Here is an 18,863-nt window from a genome sequence, read left to right as displayed (position 1 = left end):
ACGTAATTTACATGTCTTCAATGGGCTTAACATGCATGTATATTTGTATGTCTTTGCTGAATTTCTGCCCTATGACAATCTTCAAGATGGACCATGTTAGATTTGCACTTGAGCAATGAAAACAGCATGCAAAATGGATCATAAGAGGTGTGAGTTTATCGTATCATACAGTACATCACAAATAAGACATGTTTAAGCTTAAGATCGTCTATCTTTTTATTGATTATAAGAGTGTATACAGCTGCTGTTATTGTCTCCTTAAATATGTACAGCAAAAATTGGTGCAGTGGATCTTTTTTCAGTGCGCCAGCAAGCCTCAGTTGGTCTCTATGGCAACTCTGCAGTCTCCTCAGCTCACCTGTGAGATGCCCAGCAAAACTTGCTCAACCACTCGCATGTGATAAGGCATATAATAGTTCTTCGGCAGTTTAGTCATGTGCCAACGGTGTGAAAAAAAACAAAACAAGATTATGGTCTGCTGGATGTTCATTACTAAGACTGATGATTACATGATTTAGCCACAATAAATACTGAGCATATACAGTAGAACACTGTGTTAAATATATTAAAGGGCAACACAAGGTACAAATAGTTAGTGTTGGTTAGTATTTTTACAAAAGAAAAGATTTAAATGTTCTTGTGGATTGTGCGTGCGTGTATGGTATAAAGCAGACAAACTAAAACATGGTTCTGCATGAATATCATGTGTACTCGCATAGAATACTCTCCATTACTTAACTAGAGAATATTTACAGTTTAACTCTCCTTGTGTCTACATCCATAGAGCTTTCTGTATCAAAACACATTTGTCATTTTTCAATATACAGTATAGCATAATAATCAATACTTGATATCTTTATAAAATACAGCTGCAGGTGATGATAAAAGTGGTGGGATTAATCTGATTGGCTGAGAATGAGTGACATCGCGCCAGGGGTTACACTGAGTAAAAGTCATGGTCGTTAGGCTCGATGACTTCAGGGGTGAGGACCCTGCCCATGAAGAGGATAGACCCTGAAGGAACACACACACACAGATGCACAATATGGTTTATGATGCACCTGACAATTTAGTGACAGAACGTAGTCTAGACTTTACACCAGGTAAAATAAGGGCTAAGTTGTGGTGCAGGTGGTGCAGTGTAATTTTTGATAGATTTGATCCAGGCACAGGCAGACAGATTCTACACGTTGCTTATAAGTGTGGTGGATGTGGTATTTCTTTCATAAATATGACAACAGGGTACATTGAACCCTACGAATCCTTACGGAAATAAATGTATTGAATGCATTATTACTATCATCGTTATTATTATATTTTCAAAAACAGCCACTGGGCCACAGCAAAGCCATATGCATGGTGTGGGGGGTGTAGAAGCGTGTCACAGTTGGACACAAAAGATTTGGGTGGAAGGCCGTCTGTTCACTCCCACAACAGAGCAAACACCCCTTCCTAACTGCGCTAATTTACAAAAATACCAAAATAAATACAACTCCACTGATGCCCACACTTAGACTGCACCTTGCGCTAGACTTGGGCTGGGCACGAGAATAGGGCCAGACGTGTCAAGTTACAAACATACACACACACTCACATACCTGTTCTCCGATTTCTGATGATGAAGAAGAATGGGTGATCAGCCATGACTTGTGGGTATAGCACCAGAGTCCTGGTCTGGGCGATCATTCCTGTGAGACAGACAAGAAGAAAACCCTGAAGCAAAAATATCATTTACCACTAGAAGGTGGAAATGTGTACAGTTTAACATTCCCCATTTCCCCATAGCAGGATAGGTCAGGCCCTAAGGTTTGAGGCTCAAATTTGAGCTGTGAAGTTCGCATGCTTTCCCTGATCTTGAAAAAAAGGAATATTCTCAGGGATTGTTTTAGTAATATGTCTAAATTGTGGGGAAATTGAAAAAAAGAGAAAAGTGATGGTAATGGAAGTGTTAGCGGAAGACAAATAAACCTATTACAGAGTTACAGAAAATAAATTGATCGCAGTGATAATTTGGGGGAAGCCAACAACAACATTAAAACACAACACAGAGTTGAAAGGTTATATCAGTTGATATGGCATGACTCTTTCTTGTGACTGGCTCCTATTGTCAGCCCTTAGATCATTCAGAAACTTGAAATTAGCAATGCTGAAGATGCAATATGTCAATGCAATTTATTTTGGGCGCAATAGTTCTCCCTTCCGCCTAGTGCTGTTCCGATACCGGTATTGGGGGAGGCCCCGATACTGCATTAAAACAGTAGTATCGGCATCGGCGAATACTAACAAGTAACATGCAGACTCCATTATTTCCGACGCTTATATAGGACTTTGGATGCAGCATCTTGTATCTTACTCGTGCACAACATTCACTGATGTGTGACGTGTTCACTGCATGCCAAGCCAAAATATCCTATTGGCCATTGAATGCTCCGAACCAATGACAGGGCAGCTTTTTATATTAAAGAAAAAAAACCGAGGTATTGATACGGTATCAGCATCGACCGATACTGCAAAACTGGGTATCAGAATCGGTATCGGGGCCAAAAAACGGTATCGGAACAACACTATTTACAACGCTAATATAAACATATAATTATGCTGACATTGTATTGTACGGCGCCTGTTGCCAGTGTTTAGCGGCGACTGCTAGCTAACAGCTAGCTACCAGCAGCAAGTTAGTCGCGCGACCAAAATCTATGGGGAGAGATTTGTCTAAAATCTCACTCAGAGGAAAATAGTTGGCTGACAAGCACAGTTTAAGTAAAAAAAAAAGGGGGGAAAAGTTGATTATCTAAAAATTTAAACTAGTTGGTTTTTAATTATTACATTTAATGTGTTTTTTTATCTTCTGTATTTATAATTGTTCTTTAACCAAGAATGTATATACAGGTATATTTTTATTTCTATCCAAATACCTGATTATTCGCTAGAATTTTCAGTTGGATATCCGAATACCAAAATATTCGATAGCTGCAGCCCAAATAATATTAATTATGAGTTGTTTTGAGGCACGGCCACACAAACTCTTTCACCACACACCCCTGTCAAAACTAGCTTGCGTCCCACAAACTTCAAAAAATTTTTGCTCACATAAATAATATATATTATTATATATTCTGCTTGGTCCAAAAGGAACTTACATAATTATAGTGATTCAAATAATGTTATTTGTCTTAATATTTGTAAATGTTTAAACATGTTCTTGTCTTGAACAAAAATTGAATAATAGTTTTGAATAATCGTGATTTCAATTATTACCAAAATAATCGTGATTATAATTGTTTTCATAATCGAGCAGCCCTAAATTAATCTATTTACATTAACTTCTTCCAGAATGAGTGAAATGAAATGTATGTGACACAATCATGGGTGCACCCTCATCCGTTTTTGCATGAGGAAACAAGTTTGCACTCGTTTTAAGCTGACAGCTATCACCCTCCTCCTAATAACAAACCACATCAATATTTACCATAATCTTAATAGCACCAGGGCGGGCTAAACTGCAATAATAGTCTACCTGATCCGACAGCTCCCTCCGCTCCCTCCTCAGTCACCTCCAGGTAGGCTTTCTGCACTGCCCTGCCAATATAAAGCTCCCTCCCACCTGAAACAAATCGCACAAAGACAAAACAAAGATCATCACTTGCTTTTTTTAGGGCACACCCATCAAAGACGTTAAGACAATGTGTGCTACAAGAGAGTGGCGCTGCAGGGACCTGACGGAGAGACAAAAAAAAAATCATGTTCTCTGTGAACAAACTGCAGAAAGAACATAACATACATTCACATCAGTAGTAATACTTTGAAAGGGGGCTGCCATTTCTCCAGATTATTTCTCCATGCCAACATATACGTTCATTTCTCTCACTGAATCAATTTTTACAAGGGGATGCGACAGTTTCAACCTGCCCACTCAATGGCAGTTACCTTGGTTACCTCAGCAAGTACTGGAGGCAACTTCAGCGCAGCAAAGCAACACATAATGAACCAAATTGGATTGTAGATTTATTTTGCATCTATAGCAACCACACTGATTTGATTTCAAAATCATTATATTGGTCATATGTCAGATGTTTCGTAGACCACCGTGCCTCACCCGTCATAGCAGAGAGATCAGCATCCTTAGTGAAGATGCTCTTTATTCCGAGCTCCTGCAGAATTTCTTTAAGGTCCATTTTCTGCTCCACTTTGAACCTAAATGATGCAGTCGCAACATTAGGAAAAAGGAAACCCTCTCAAGTACGATATAGTGCAGTTCTACATCACTGTATATGACGACGAGCACAGTAATACATAATATATATGGTTAAATCCAGTCTGGTTATGAGGCTTTCAGTGGATATTTACTTGACCTAATCCAGCTCTCAGTACAGAAACCATTAATACTGTCAGGGTTTCCCCCGGAAAACTTGCTAAGCCTGGTGGTCAGGGACGGACTGAGAACCAAATTCGGTCCTCCAAGGGATTGGGGATGTGGACAACGAACAACATGCGCCAAAACCTATTGAGGGCAGGGCACAGGACAAAACGACAAGCGCCAAATCATCCATCGTCAACATGCAGAGATTACAATTCATTGACTAGAGGGCGGGGCTGGGGGGCCGCCCGGCCTATAATGGATTGGGGGAAACCCTAACTGTATAAAAATGCATTAAAACAGCATGTAGCTGTAACATGTGCATCATATGGAGCAGTTCAGAAACAATATTTGTCAAATAACATGACAAAACTTCAAATAAAATAAAATAAATCACATTCAGAGATTCTGATAATAAAATGTATAATTTTTTTTGCAAATCGCTACATTTACATTTTGCTATTGGAACTTGGCTGGAAAAGTTATGCTGCCAACCAATCGCAGGACGGAAAATTATGACATCATCGAAGGGGACAGCTTGAGAAACAATATAATTTACCCTTTCACAAGCTTTGAGCTTTGTGTCTTAAAACAATGATGATAATTTACAGATTTTTACAGACTAATGAGCTACGTGCTGTCAATATCTTTAGGACCAATCCCAGTTCTATCCCAGTTCCAGATAGGCCGCCGACCATTGATGATGTTTACTGAGGCGAAAGCGTTGTGAAATTACGTTTTGGAAAGACTTGCTATACAAAATCATTCTTGCCGTCCAAGAAAACAACTGTTGAAAGGCTTTCAAGGATGGAAGCAATGCAGCTGACAGAACTATTACGAAAATAAGATAATATGTTTTTTTTGTTTGTCAAAGAGCGTTTTGTATTGCACGGATGAGTGAGTTCTTACCGGGGCAGATAGACTTCCACCTTCTGCCGTTTAACATTGTTGGCCCATTCCTCCAGCAGTGGCGCTTTAATGATTGGCTCCAGAGAAGCCAACGGCACTTCCTGCCGAGGCAGGACGATCATCATGGACATGTCGTCCCCCTCGTACGGCATCTCTAAGACCTGGTAAACACCGCCAGCTTCCTGGGAGCCATCACTGAACTCACCTGGGGGGGGGGGGGGGGTGGGGGGGTGGGGGGGGAGAGGGGGAGAGAAAATAGGTGTGAATGAAAGAAGTTTAGACACGCACACACAAACATTTGCACTGATGGTTGCGGTGTGTCCTGCTTTATTCGGCTTGTGAGATGAACACCTCTTCGGGCACATTGAACAACACTATTGATTACAGCTTGCGAGGCTGCTTAAACTCTAATTAAAAAGCATTCATGCAGCACTTTGAGGACTCAAACGGGATTTGCCTTTAAAAATGGCCTCCATTCAGCCTGAGTTAGGTAAGGTTGCCTTCAGAAAAAAAACGATGCACCAATGTGTGATTATATGAATATGTAGATGATACAGAAAAAATGATTGACCTTTAACAAACTCACATCTACTACAAACGAAACACATACACATCAAACGGGGTAGAATTTAGAGTTGAACCAAACCTTTTCGTGAAAAATGCACTACAAGAGTCAAATAAAACCAGAACTTTAAACAATCGTCTTTAAAATTATCTTTTTCAGCTTGTCACATTAAAAGGCGTTAAATGATGGGATGGCACTTGCTGCTGACAAGATAAGGTTTCATGGTAGCAGAGGGAGAAGGAAATAAAAGAGAATAAAAACCCAACTCAAGTTTTATGTTTGACACCCTCCCTCCCTGGAACTTGCTGAGATGAGGCAATGTTGCTGCAGAGATTGTGGGTGTTTAACTTGAACACAACATAATCCTTCTACAAAAATGAATATAAAAACACACACGGCCTATTTCTCCATGGACCTGTCCCTATTCTTCAAAACTCAAAAGTCAACTCCCTCCAAACAAACAGACATCAGTATGTGAGCAGCCTGCAAACGTTGACGTTCGCAAGTGTGCAATCTCACTGCACCAAAATAGCGCACATGCACCAACTTTAGAAGCGATGCAGAGAGAAGGTTGATGTCATTTCCTTTGGCAGCACATCAGATTACAAAATAATAGCGGAATACAGAGGCAGATACAAGCTGTTTCACTCAAAGGCATTCACCCGCTATTGCAATGTGATTCATCTGCTCCCACCTATTTATGACTAGTGTGACTTGTGAAGAAAATGGAACCAAATGAGGCAATAAAGTAAAGTATAGCAGCATTGGGCATGAAAAACTGAACAAAATGAAATGTTAAAATCAAATTTGATACTAGATCAAATAGAAAGATGTTTGATACCACATCTTTTTCAGAACAATAATAGAACCAGTGTTCAACTCTTGAGATCCCACTAGTACTTTTTATACATATAAAACAAAACAAAAAAACAATGACAGACAATTATAAATAGACCTATATAGACCAAAAAAGCACTTTTAATTAAAATTGCATTAAATTAATGTCAATTTGCTATTCTCATTTTGAATTCTTTCTAATTTTGAAGTTCCCGATCGTAAAATGGCTACAAGAGGGCGCTCAATGCTGGTATCGGCCGCCGTCGCGAGTATCGATACCTTTTGAAAAAAGGACAGGTATTGGCCCAATCCAACACAAAGACCTTCAAATAGTGAATAATAACTGATAACACAACTATCGAATGTCCTTTTTAAATAGCCCCAAAAGACCAAACGTTAAGTAATATTTAAACAACATTGGATTTGTTATTTTTTTGTTTTGTTTTTTAAGACACTACACTTTCATGAATATTATCTATGGAAATAACTTTTTTGACTGCCTTGACATATTAAAAACATATTGAAAAGATGGCCGGTATCAATTTAGATTTTGTGATACATCAAACACAATAGAATTCCTATAACAAAAGTAAAAATAAATAAATAAATAAATAAATAAATGTTTTTCCATTCATTTGTTAGCAATGAACTTTCTGGTACGTTGAACCGCTGAAGTGGTAAATTTCTCCATCTAAATTCAATTGGTTCTTCCTTCACAAATTGTTGTGAAATCTGTGTTTTTGTCTTTTCTTGTTCGGTTAAATAACAAAACAATAAGAAAAACAGATCAAAACCGTACATCAAACATTGAGATGATGTTACTACCATAGTAGAAGTCTCCTTGTTGATACATCATGAGCGTCTGTACTTCGGAACCATCGTCTCGGCTGAAGGAGAAGGTTCTTGTGTTTTCCGGCCTGAACTGACTTTTCCAGAAGCCTTTGAAGTAGATGGCGTTGACCATGGTCAGACGAATCACGCTGCTGAAGTCCTCGGCAGACAGAAGGTCACTGATCTTACCTACAAGGAAGTTGGTTGTAGAGCGCATGCTCGGTGAAGTGAAATGAGTCTATTAGTTTCCTTTTCTTACTCACTCTCTGTATGATTCTCTACCCATCTGTTGATCTGTTCGGCGACAGTTGCTGATTCGCTGAAGTCAACGGTCTGAACATTGGCTCCAAAAAACTTCTTCATCAGATGCATGAACTTGGGGTTGAAGGCAATGCCCTCTTGAAGGAAGAGACTGTTGGCCAAGCGGACCGTATACTGGGTGTCATCCTCGGATAGCGCCGCCGTCAGGTTCTGGAGTAACGAGAATTCCGCACCTGGAGGGCACAAGTACGTTCATATAACAAAGGAATGGGTATGCGGGAGAAAAACATCACTGTGTATAAGCTTTTCTGGGGGAAAATGACCATGAAAATGATCCACCTGTAAGGAATCAATATATACAAAATAATCCACTTCCCCTAAAGCAGTGATTACCAACCTGGGAATGTGCCACAAGAGATCATTGGAGTGCCGCGGGAATTTACTGAATTTCACTTTATTTGTCAGAGATCTATAGCTTTGTTCATCTATGCCAACAATACAAGTACGTACATGTGTAACCAGTTTTTGTGACATGTTTTCCCAATGTAAAATATGTGTCTTGGCTAAATAAAGGTTGGGAAACACTGCTAGAGCTAATTTGTGTTTCCTAGAGGTGTGAATCGCCCAATATGTTGCGATTTGATCTGTATCACAATTCACAGGGCACGATTCGATTCGATACCGATTAATCCCAATACAAATCTATAAATCAATTATTACGTTTTTGTTCTTGTTTTTTTACTCAAATTTAGAAAATACTAAAAAGTAAACTTGTACATGTACATTGTAAGATTTGTATGAAAATGGACTGCAGGCTTATAACTGTGAGTCACTGGTTGCAATCTGTTTCATGTTTGAACAGCATTGAAATAAGGCTTAATGTACCATTAATATAACATTCTTCCATGCTTAAAGTGCGAACCCTAACCCTAATTAAGACATTTTGTTGAATATTTCTGTCAAAAATTGATCTTAAAAAATTGATTCGGCTGCATATTGAATCAATACAAGAATTGTGCACTGTAAAATCGCGATATATTGCCAAATCTATTTTTTTTTAAACACCCTTAGTGTTTCCTGTTTTTGTCTCCAGAGTAAGACTAGCTAGTCTAAGCGTGCGCAAGATTGTCATTTTCTTTCTTTTGGTATTTTGACAGACCAGTGCCGATAGAAGAGGCCGTTTGCGTCATTGCAGGAGGGAATGCAGCTGCCTCCCAGCCAATTGAAGCAGCTCCCCTCATTAATCCATTGAAATTCAGTGCAGATAGAGGCGCACGTTCAACATGACATGGGCCTTGCACCCCCAATTGTGCAGCTCTCTGTGGTGGTGTAACACTGAGCGCACGAGCACTCGTCTACAAAAATAGGGCCTTAGCTATAAGAACAATTTAAAATGTAATATATGATAATCAAGACCAAAAACATTATAAAAATGAGAGCGTAAGGCTGTAAACTCTTGAAAAAAGCTTGTTTACTGAAGTGAACCCCCACTATAGGCTAGGCTTCTATTTTTTTTTACTTGACTAACATTTATTAGTTTTATTAATAGATATTTATTTATTAATTAGCATTAACATATTTGTAAGGTGTAATATGGCCACACTTAAAGGGTAAGTAAACACTTTTTTTTCTCTTTACAATAATGTATGTCCCTATGTAGCCCCACTAGTCTAAACACTATATTCTGATTAATATGTTGTTTGTGGAATACTTAAAACACTGTGATGTCCATTTCAGTCGACAGTAGGTGACAAAATGGCTGCCCCCCCTGAGATGGATAAAAAAAAAAAAACTGGTGCATTTCACTGCATCACATTCCACAAACCCAATATTAATCAAAATACTGTGTTTAGACTACTGGGTGCACATACAACATATTATTGTAAATATTTTGGGGGGGTTGACTTTCCTTTTAAAAGAAGAAAAATGACTACAATAATAAAATCATGGGCTTTAAAAAAGATATTCTACAAACATCCAATTCATAAAATTGTATTTAATTCATACTGTGAATTTTTTTTGTCTTAAGTAAGAAAGATGTCATTTGAAAATATTACATTGTAACTAATATGAGCATAGACCTATGTCCTAGTATACTAGCTAAATATTTTCTAAATATTGATTTAATTTTAACTTAATCCTAACACTATGACTATGACTATAATTCTCTGAACTTTAGAATGTATTTCTGCACTCATTTGTCTTACAACCTTTAATTAAAAAAAAAAGCTACTAATATTGCAAAATTTTTTCACCTAATCAGACTATATTTCGTTGATACAACTTTTTTTTTTCCAGAAATATATAAGCAGACCGTAATTTAATTGAATGATATTTGTTTCTTTCATTGCTTTAATTTGTCTCTAACTGGGAGAAATCAAATTATATAGTTGGACTGCCGTATAGTGAGGCCTTTCGACCTTAGTGAGGATAGCGGTATAGAGAATGGATGAATGAGTTGAAGCAGCTTTGTCTCTCCACATAAAACTGTCAAGTTCTATAAACGTGTTTGTCACCTGGCAGCAGGTTGTCAAATCCGACAGCCTGTCGGATCTCCTCTAGCGACGCCCCCCTGGCTCCGAGCTCGACCATGCCCAGGGCCAGGGCCACGCTCAAGGGGGAGAAAACGATGTTGTCTTGATCCCCTGTCGCCTGCAGCTGATGGTACAGTCTGACAGAGAATTCTGATGTCATGTCCTCCGGAATGTCCGCCGCCCGGCAACTGTAGCCCAGCAACAGGATGGAAAGGAGGAGGAGGAGAGGGGACGAGGTGTCCAGGGTCCACATTGCTGCGATGACAGCTGAACGGGGAAAAAAGATGCCATGTGAAATGAAGAAACAAAAGAGAGGAATAGATTGGCAAAGGAACGACATGATAAGACACAAGGAGAAAAGATGGAAAGATAACGGGATATATGATGAGTGGATTAGGGAGCGATAATGAGATTGGGAGGCCAAAGAGATGGGGATAGAATGATAGTGTGATGACAAGATTATTCATTAAAAAAGGCAGGAATTACAATATCGCGAGATGGTGAGAGATAAATGTGTACGGAAGGATATTGTACATAATGATGAAGGCCAGGAGGAGGATGAATGGATGAGAGGAGAGAGCAATGGAGGAAGAGAGTCAGCAAAAGAGGCTACACTAGACTTTTTATGGCCACTTTGGCAGTTAATCTCCCAGCATGCCGGCTGTGTAGGACAACTACAGGCAATTTGTTATAAACAGCAGTAAACTAGCCCAAATTAAAGCAGGAATAAAAGGCAAACTGTTTATTGGAACAGATGCATTTTATCTGCAAATTATTTGCGGGTCTTCTGAATATATACTGCAGTGAAAAAAAAACATAAAACAAATTGTTCACTGTTCATGAACCATTAGCCCACATTAGCCTCGGTACTGCCTGTCACATTTTAAGACAGTTAAACTCAATATGCATTCAATTAAAACAAGGAAGATTGATGGAAACGCACTCCGTTTGTGGTGCACTTGTGGTGTCATTTCATTAAAGGGTCATTCCAAGCCAAACCACCCAGTGGGTTTAACAAAGCAGATTTTGATTTTAATGACTTGGTGTAGGCTACTTGTTGATAGTGAAGGCACAACACAAACCTAAATATAAAGTCAACGGGCCGCAGAATTTTGAGTGTCTGTCTCCCAGCCTGAAGTTTGTGGGTTTGTTCCTCAACTATTGAGTAGCTTTTTCTTTTCTTTCAATAAACTGGTAAAATGTGATCAATACTCTCCTTGTAAAATTTACTTTGAATTTCTGAGTGAAAAAAAAAAAAACGTAACTAGATTTTTCAACCCAAAAATCGGATTAAAAAATGCTTCGGAGTTTGAACTCATTTTCGGGGTTTGAACACCCAAGCAAGGCAAGCTAAGTCGAACGTACCTTGAAAACTTGTAGCCGAGTGAAGCCAAGTAAAGCCGAGCAATGCCGAATGCTCACGTTGCGGTAGTTGAGATGATACACTGCTCATTTCCAGTCAGATCGTGAATACTCCCGGAGTTGCTCCATACATTCGTTGGTGCAATTTTCTTCGCCCAAAGAAAGACAACAGTGCCAGCAAAGAAAAATATACAGTGCTAAGAAGGAAGGAAATTATCGCGCCGTTGTAACTACCGTGACTACTTCTGTAAATACTGGCAAGATAACCCCCCTTAGCTGTTCAACAACGTGCCTGACGTTAAACAACGTACGCAAGGACCACTTAGTAGTCTAACAACGTAAAATACACAAACTCAGCACTGCACTAAAGCTAGCATTAACATAGCATTTATCATCCACTGATGCCATCACACCACAACAAAAAAGGTAAGGCATTTTTTTTAATGTTTAAATACTGTACTGTACTGTAAATGTAAAAATCATGAATAGAAATTAAAATTGGAATTTTCTGTTTTTGGAGCTTGGGAACGGATTAATTGCATTTACATTATTTCCTATGGTAAACATTTTTTTCGGAGGTTGAACAATTGGGACTTTGAACACTTCGCAGTGGTTTTAACTCTTTTTTTGACTGCTTAGTACAGTACAAGACCCATTGCAGGGAACCTTCCGCTTGCTATGCTCTTCAATACTTATATCATTTGACTATTAGATGGCATAAAATGATGGAAAAGATGTTTAAGACTGTAGTAGACTCAGCACAATTAATTGATATGAATACATTTCCATTTCAAATACATGGCTAAACATTTGATGGGAAGAAATTATCTTTTAAAACTCGTCCTTCCGAAAAGGCTTCCCTGTATTGAAACGGTCCTTACAGCCTTTAGCCTGAAAATAACCCTTGAAGAAAGCTTTTCTCAAAAATGGGTATTTCAGAAGCAAATAGTTCTGGGTCAAACCCCTGCCCTTCAAGAACCCTTTTGGAACCCTGACTTCTAAGAGTGTATGTTAAGTCCTTCCACACCAGATTAATTCATGCATGCCTTTACAGACATACAGAGGCAAATACCTTGCCAAAATGTTCATACAAAGTAGGGAGCTAACCAATTGAAAGGCTGGAATCTGCTGGCTGCTACTTTATGTGCAGGTGACAAAAAGCATCAGAATGTCCACAGCAACACCAACAATAGGCAGCATCGACAACATGAGCACCCCTCGCAGTTTTTTTTTTGTTTACTGTACTTTCCTCTCATGCCCATCAGATGGTCTGAATCGGTCCAGCCCTTTTGCGTCCAACCACTGACATGGTATTGACTAGAGCTCAACTTCAGCCTTCTGCACAATGACGAATGTGGATAACCGACAGTGACAAAAGCAAGAGCCAGCCAGACGCTATTATTTATAGCATTGCTGTCTGTGATTGTCAGCCGAGGAGAGCACAGTTGAGTAATAAAGAGTTACACGAATGATGATTTATTTATTTTTTATCTCGAAGATGTGAGTAGTATATTACATGTTGATTAATGCTCTTATCAATTACAGTAAAAGTGTTGAGAAGATTCACATGTTGGATTTTGACGACTATTTGGGAAATAAAATAATTTTCTCAAATCCTCACTGAACGAGGGGAAGGGGAACATATAAAACTGTTATTTAACTACTATCTTAAGCAGTCCGATAACAGATTTTAAAATAAATAGATACAACTTTTGCCAGTGCAGCACACAGATGCGGAAGGCTGGCATGTGACTAAACCAAATACAGAACGGCTGCAGGAAAGGATTAGAGCTAAAAGGCAACTGAAAGTTCTTAACCTTATGAGAGGAGAGATGAACGTTTGTGTGTGGTTGCGTAAGCACATTCTGACCTTTTGAGTTGCGGCACACTGTCCACAAGAAAATCCTTCCCAGCAGCCAAGTGAGCCTCTCTTTAAGGGAGCTACTCATGAAGGGTTCCCAGCATACCTTGCAGGTAAGGAAGGAAACCAAACACCCCCATCTGTTGAACATCTTTCACTCTCTCGTGACTAACACAACCACATCATCTGGAAAATCCCCTAATCTTGACCATTTGATTCATTAAATGCAATTAAACGGACCGGCATTTAAAAGTAGTCCCTAATCTCTCCCATGTAATCCGACGGTTGACATTTGCACAATTAAAAAGTGACGTCAGCTAGCAGCGTAATCCTTACCGCCATTTAAACTCTACACCTTGAGGTTGCATGCTTGGGAGGCCGATGGACTTTACGGATGAACATGGACACGGCTGGATCACGTCCGCAGATGTGCACGCATTCACTTTGACCTACACGTTTGCTGCAGAAGACAAGGTTACCTAGGCAACAGCGAGTGATGGATGGAGATGTAACGAGGTGTCAACTTCACCAGCGTAAGTCCCCTCTCTCTTTTCCAACACATCTTTCCTTTATAAAATGTAAAACGGATCTAAAAATTGTTTTAAATTCACAATGGTACCCAGAGAATTTTATTTTTTATTTTAATTTCAGCATGCGTAGTACACATCACATTTTGGTGCATTCAATGTTAAAAGGAACAACTGCTATCATACCTTTGTTGTGCCAACTGAGTGAGAAGTCAGCGGGTAATTAAGTGGCTAAATTTGGTTTATTGTAAATGACTTGCACTGTCGACTGGTTGCTGTTGAAAACAATTGTCTGACCACATTATTCGGGAACATGGGCCATAATACGTCACAAGAGTGTATTTATACAGTCATGTATGGCAAACGCAATATTTGGGCATATTGTACGACACCGCAATGTACCCTACATGACTTCAGTTCAGTGAAAATAAAAGCATCAATTCTGTGAGTGTGTTTTGCTTTTTCTGTGGGTTTTCACAACACTTTGTCACTCAAAGGTAAGCTACGGTGTTTAACTGTTTTAACAGTTTACTATTTAATAGTTGTTTAGGGATGCTAGCTATTACTTTTGATACATAAAATTATATACTACAATATAGCATCTTTCCATAAAATTGCATGAAATGAATGGCAATTTTCTATTTTTCTAATTTCTATGTTCCTGATGGTGGTATCGGCCGCTGTCATGAGTACCGATACCTTACAATAATGCTGGTATCGGCAGCAATACCTTGTATCTATACTCACCCATCAAAAATTAAGATATCAAGCAACTCACACAGGAATCATGTTTTTTCATTTATCATACAAGTATATAGTGTTAAACAGAGACGGAGCTACGTGGTGGCCAGGCACCCTCTGGCCACCCCCACACCTGGAGCTAAACTTTGATAACTGTGATATTGCTACCATTTTCAAATGGATGCATTGTTCTTTGAACCTTTGATAGTCTGCTACAAATTATTAATATTAACTGCATATTTACACAATAAATATACATTTGATCTGATATAAAAAACAATGTAACGGATAAAGAATGGCCACCCCACTTAAAGATTTCTGGCTACACCCCTTGGGGTTAAATCATTCTTTAAAAAAAAAAGTATGACCGCCAATGTATGGTTAACGCTGGAAGAGATTTCTCATTCCCTTCTTTCTAATGGAAAACGTTACTGAGAAATCTTAGCAAGATGGAGGTCAACCATGGTTGTGCATCGATTGTGTTCAACTTTCGAGGTTGGACTCCAGTTAAATTATTCAAGCCTCCATTGCTTTAATGTGTTACTATTGATACACAGTAAATGTTCAATAGTACAAATTTCACATGATGTTCAATTTTATACCCGGATAATTCCCTTCTTTTTTTTTTTACTCTATAGTCCTACTGAAGATTGCACATTTGGCAGCATAATCCAAATAGAGCATTGCCAACATGAACAAAACAGCTTTGAATAAGTTCAAGTTTAACTGATTTTACTCCCAAACGATTTAAGAGTACAATCAGTTGAAAGAAGCAGATTAATTTTCTCTGACCCACTTCTTCAACAACCAACAGATTTTTGCAGTGAATTGCTTTTACCGTTTCATCTCCAAATAAGCCTGAAGATCAAAACAGCAGTAAAGTAGGCCATCTGAAATGTATCTGTAGAGCCAAGTACAAACCTGTCTGCAGAAAAACAAGCAGCTACAAAACACCAAATGGTGACTACATATTCCTTAAGACTTTAACTGTTCTAATTACTACGATAGCTACTCTTTCATATGCCACTCACCAAATGAGAACGAAACAGTATTTAAAAAAAAAAAAAGGATGGATGGACATCATTGCTGCTAAGCACAGTTCACAGTGCTCAATCATAACTGCTGCTATAAACCAATCAGAACACTGTCAAAAGCTAGTCACAGCCTCTAGCATAGTAGAAGGAACTTACACCAAAAACAGCAACGCCACACAACACACCCGCTCCTTGCGCAGTTAACACGGCGTTTCATTAAAAAACTCAATTTAAGTCATGCTGTAGGATCGTCTACTTCAATTATCTCCGTACGTGGAGCAGGTGATTGCTGCTGCAACATCAGACTAATTTTCCCATCTGCAGCCCGTCCTCATCACACTGACTTGGCTGATTGCCTCCCTTGTTAGAAAATGACATAATGGCCAGCGGAACCTGCCTTAAGTCCCAGGATACTCACTGTACGCTTAACAGAGGGTGAAGAGAGAGGTTAACAACCCTTTATTAATCCCCACGAACAGAAGGCAGCGGCGGGAGGCAAAGGCAGAATGTGAAGAAGTTAGAAATAACTTAATTGATTGGGAGGTGGTGGATGAGCAAATACAGAAAACAAGAAGCATAAACAGTTTGACCGACAGGAGGAAAAGGCAAAGATAGACGTTGATAGAAGCTAAAGGAATGTTAAGTGAAAATATTAGTCAGCCGTGACTAAGGACTTGCATGGCTAATAACCTGTGCTTGTCTTGAAAGGCTGAACTTGGGTGACCCCATTTAATCGGGACAGTCCCAGTAAGCGTGACAGTCCCAAGTTTGAGGCTTGTGTCCCGAGTTGCGGCGGATTTCGCCAACCCCATTGTTTTCTCCCTGCTGATACCCAAGTCTCGACCTGGCATGTTTTTAGTCCAGTTAGCGAGCCAATTGTTTGGTCCATGTGTATGTCAATCACACAGTTTTTCGTAAAGATTCATACGACTAGTCTAAATCTAACTACGTCTAATCGCTAACAGGCGTGTTTTCGTCATTCCGTGTCTATGAAATGTAGTCCTACTAGCCTAATGCTGCGGTTGCTGCTTAGACCCAACATAAGCTCAGTTTTTCTGGCGGCATATTTCCAATGTTGCAATAAGGGATGGGCACAAAATGCCCCAAAACAGCATAGCTAGCTTCCAATAACTGCCGGGACCGCGCAAAATAGGTTGGATAATGCATTGACTTGGTTAGCGGTATTGAACTGTCAACCAAGATAGCATTTAACATTTGCTAAAGCGATCACAACCACTGGTCCCCACACAATATTTTCAGGCAAAAGTTCTGGTCTTCCAAAATTATGTAAATCCTCCAAAGCAGTTTAGATATTTTTCTTTTAAATGTCTGTAACTCAAACACAAAAATAAATCTACTTCATTGTATTTAGGATCACATAGTGTTTTTCATGCAAATTCCCATGGGTCCGAGCTCTACATTTTTAGTATGATGCAAATTCAGCAACCACCAGCATGAAAGTATTTGAGGACAAACCAAGATGAACGTTTTAATTTTAATTTTATGCAGCAGTGGATTTGATTACAGCGTGAGGCGATATACGTGGTATGTTTGTAACAATGCGGCCTTGATTGTTACAGCAAAGAGTGGGTTAGACTGGCACACACACATGCACGTGTGGAAGCTGATGGTTGCTGCGTGCACTTAGCAAGCAACCCTGCATCGCTTGTCTGTTTTGATTTTTCAAGGCTGATTTGAAAGACATTTAATTATTGAAATGCAATTAGTGCAGTGCTTGGAAGAAATGGACAGGACACACACACACACACACACTGGCAATGTGCATAACACGCCCATAGGAGGGAAGGCAACATATCAGAAGAGATTAACATTGGTTGCAAGGCATATGGGATTGATACACTGCGATTATATATATATCACAATCCGCTGTATATATATTTTTAAACTGAGATTATGGGTGAAATGTATGTGGTTGTTTGAATTTGAAAATGAGAATTTTGAGGACATTAAATACAATATTAAAATAGGACATGATGGATTTCAAATGTAAAATATTAGGTTAAAATAAAAAATTTTTTTTTGACAAATCATTAAAATGAATTACAATTAAATTATTTATTGAAGTTACAGATGGATAATTTTTAATTATTTCATGATAGTGATTCAATTGTATAAATACCATTTAATCCGATGTTCATGTTCTGAGTTGTCACATCTCATCATGACATATTTTAGGGTCACATGTAGGTACACTGTACACAAACTCCATGATCTTATAATACATTTTAAATTAAATTAAACTAATGTCAGTTAATTAAGAACATACGCATTTGTTGACAGATTTATACCTTGCAGAAAGCATTAACAAATGTTATGCATTTCATTTGTGTATGTTTATGTGGGCGCGCGTGCGTGTAGGTGTGTGCGTGTGTACGCGCGCGTGCGTGTGAGGGGTGGGGACAGGATAGGACTGGGATATTACAACCGGCTACGTAAATTCACACTTACAACGCCTTTGCCATTTAATTAAAGGACACAAACCCTTACAAAGAACAAAAATATACATAAAAAGGAAAAGACGGTAACAAATAAATGCATGTATGTCTATTACAAAAAACACAGCTATGTAAAATAATTTTTTAAAGTGAATTTGCTCTTCTACACCTGTTCATTTATCAAACTTCTACATAATATAACAATGAAAATGACACTCCTTAATTCCATATAATGACAATGGCACAGTCGAATGATCCAAACACATCCAGATTGTTTCGTAAAAACTGCAGCTTCCTAAACGTTTTACGAGTTCTACAAATTTGCCCAGGTTTATCATAACTAAGATTGTTTTTGTTTTTTTAAATTGGCGACCAAAACTGCTCTTACCGATGTTCAGCGTTCAAGGGGGATGGCTGAGATGACGTGCGCACTGTGCAAGCTCTCTGCTGCTCCTCTCCTCCGACGCCGCAGATCACTGACTGCATGCTGCTGTGCCGCAGACCCCGCCCTCCTACACGCCCATTGGTCCAGACAACGCCAACAAAGAGTATCAGATTGGAGGAAACATATATTTTCATTTCTGGTAT

The 18,863-nt window shown here is 38.9% G+C and overlaps 1 protein-coding gene across 2 annotated transcripts; it reads right to left on the bottom strand.

The window, feature by feature from the left end:
• Positions 1 to 191: 191 nt before the first annotated feature.
• serpini1 (serpin peptidase inhibitor, clade I (neuroserpin), member 1) lies at positions 192 to 18,787 on the bottom strand. Of its 2 annotated transcripts, XM_086081093.1 has the most exons (10): positions 18,664 to 18,754; positions 11,660 to 11,805; positions 10,277 to 10,561; positions 7,763 to 7,993; positions 7,494 to 7,688; positions 5,267 to 5,471; positions 4,097 to 4,194; positions 3,518 to 3,604; positions 1,599 to 1,688; positions 192 to 1,014 (listed from the first exon to the last, which is right to left on the bottom strand). In XM_086081093.1, exons 2-10 carry the CDS (start codon positions 11,745 to 11,747, stop codon positions 938 to 940), a joined length of 1,356 nt encoding a protein of 451 aa, XP_085937219.1. In that variant the 5' UTR covers positions 11,748 to 11,805; positions 18,664 to 18,754; the 3' UTR covers positions 192 to 937. The 2 variants fall into 2 exon arrangements, with proteins under 2 accessions (XP_085937219.1, XP_085937220.1); XM_086081094.1 differs by lacking the exon at positions 11,660 to 11,805 and having other exon boundaries at positions 18,664 to 18,787.
• Between the last annotated feature and the right edge of the window lie 76 nt (positions 18,788 to 18,863).

Source organism: Leptonotus elevatus, chromosome 7, assembly GCF_054856555.1.
Source record: "Leptonotus elevatus isolate MCC_2025b chromosome 7, RoL_Lele_1.0, whole genome shotgun sequence".
NCBI lineage: Eukaryota > Metazoa > Chordata > Actinopteri > Syngnathiformes > Syngnathidae > Leptonotus > Leptonotus elevatus.
The sequence above is the reverse complement of the archived record's forward strand: the minus strand, read 5'-3'. Positions and strand labels throughout refer to the sequence as shown.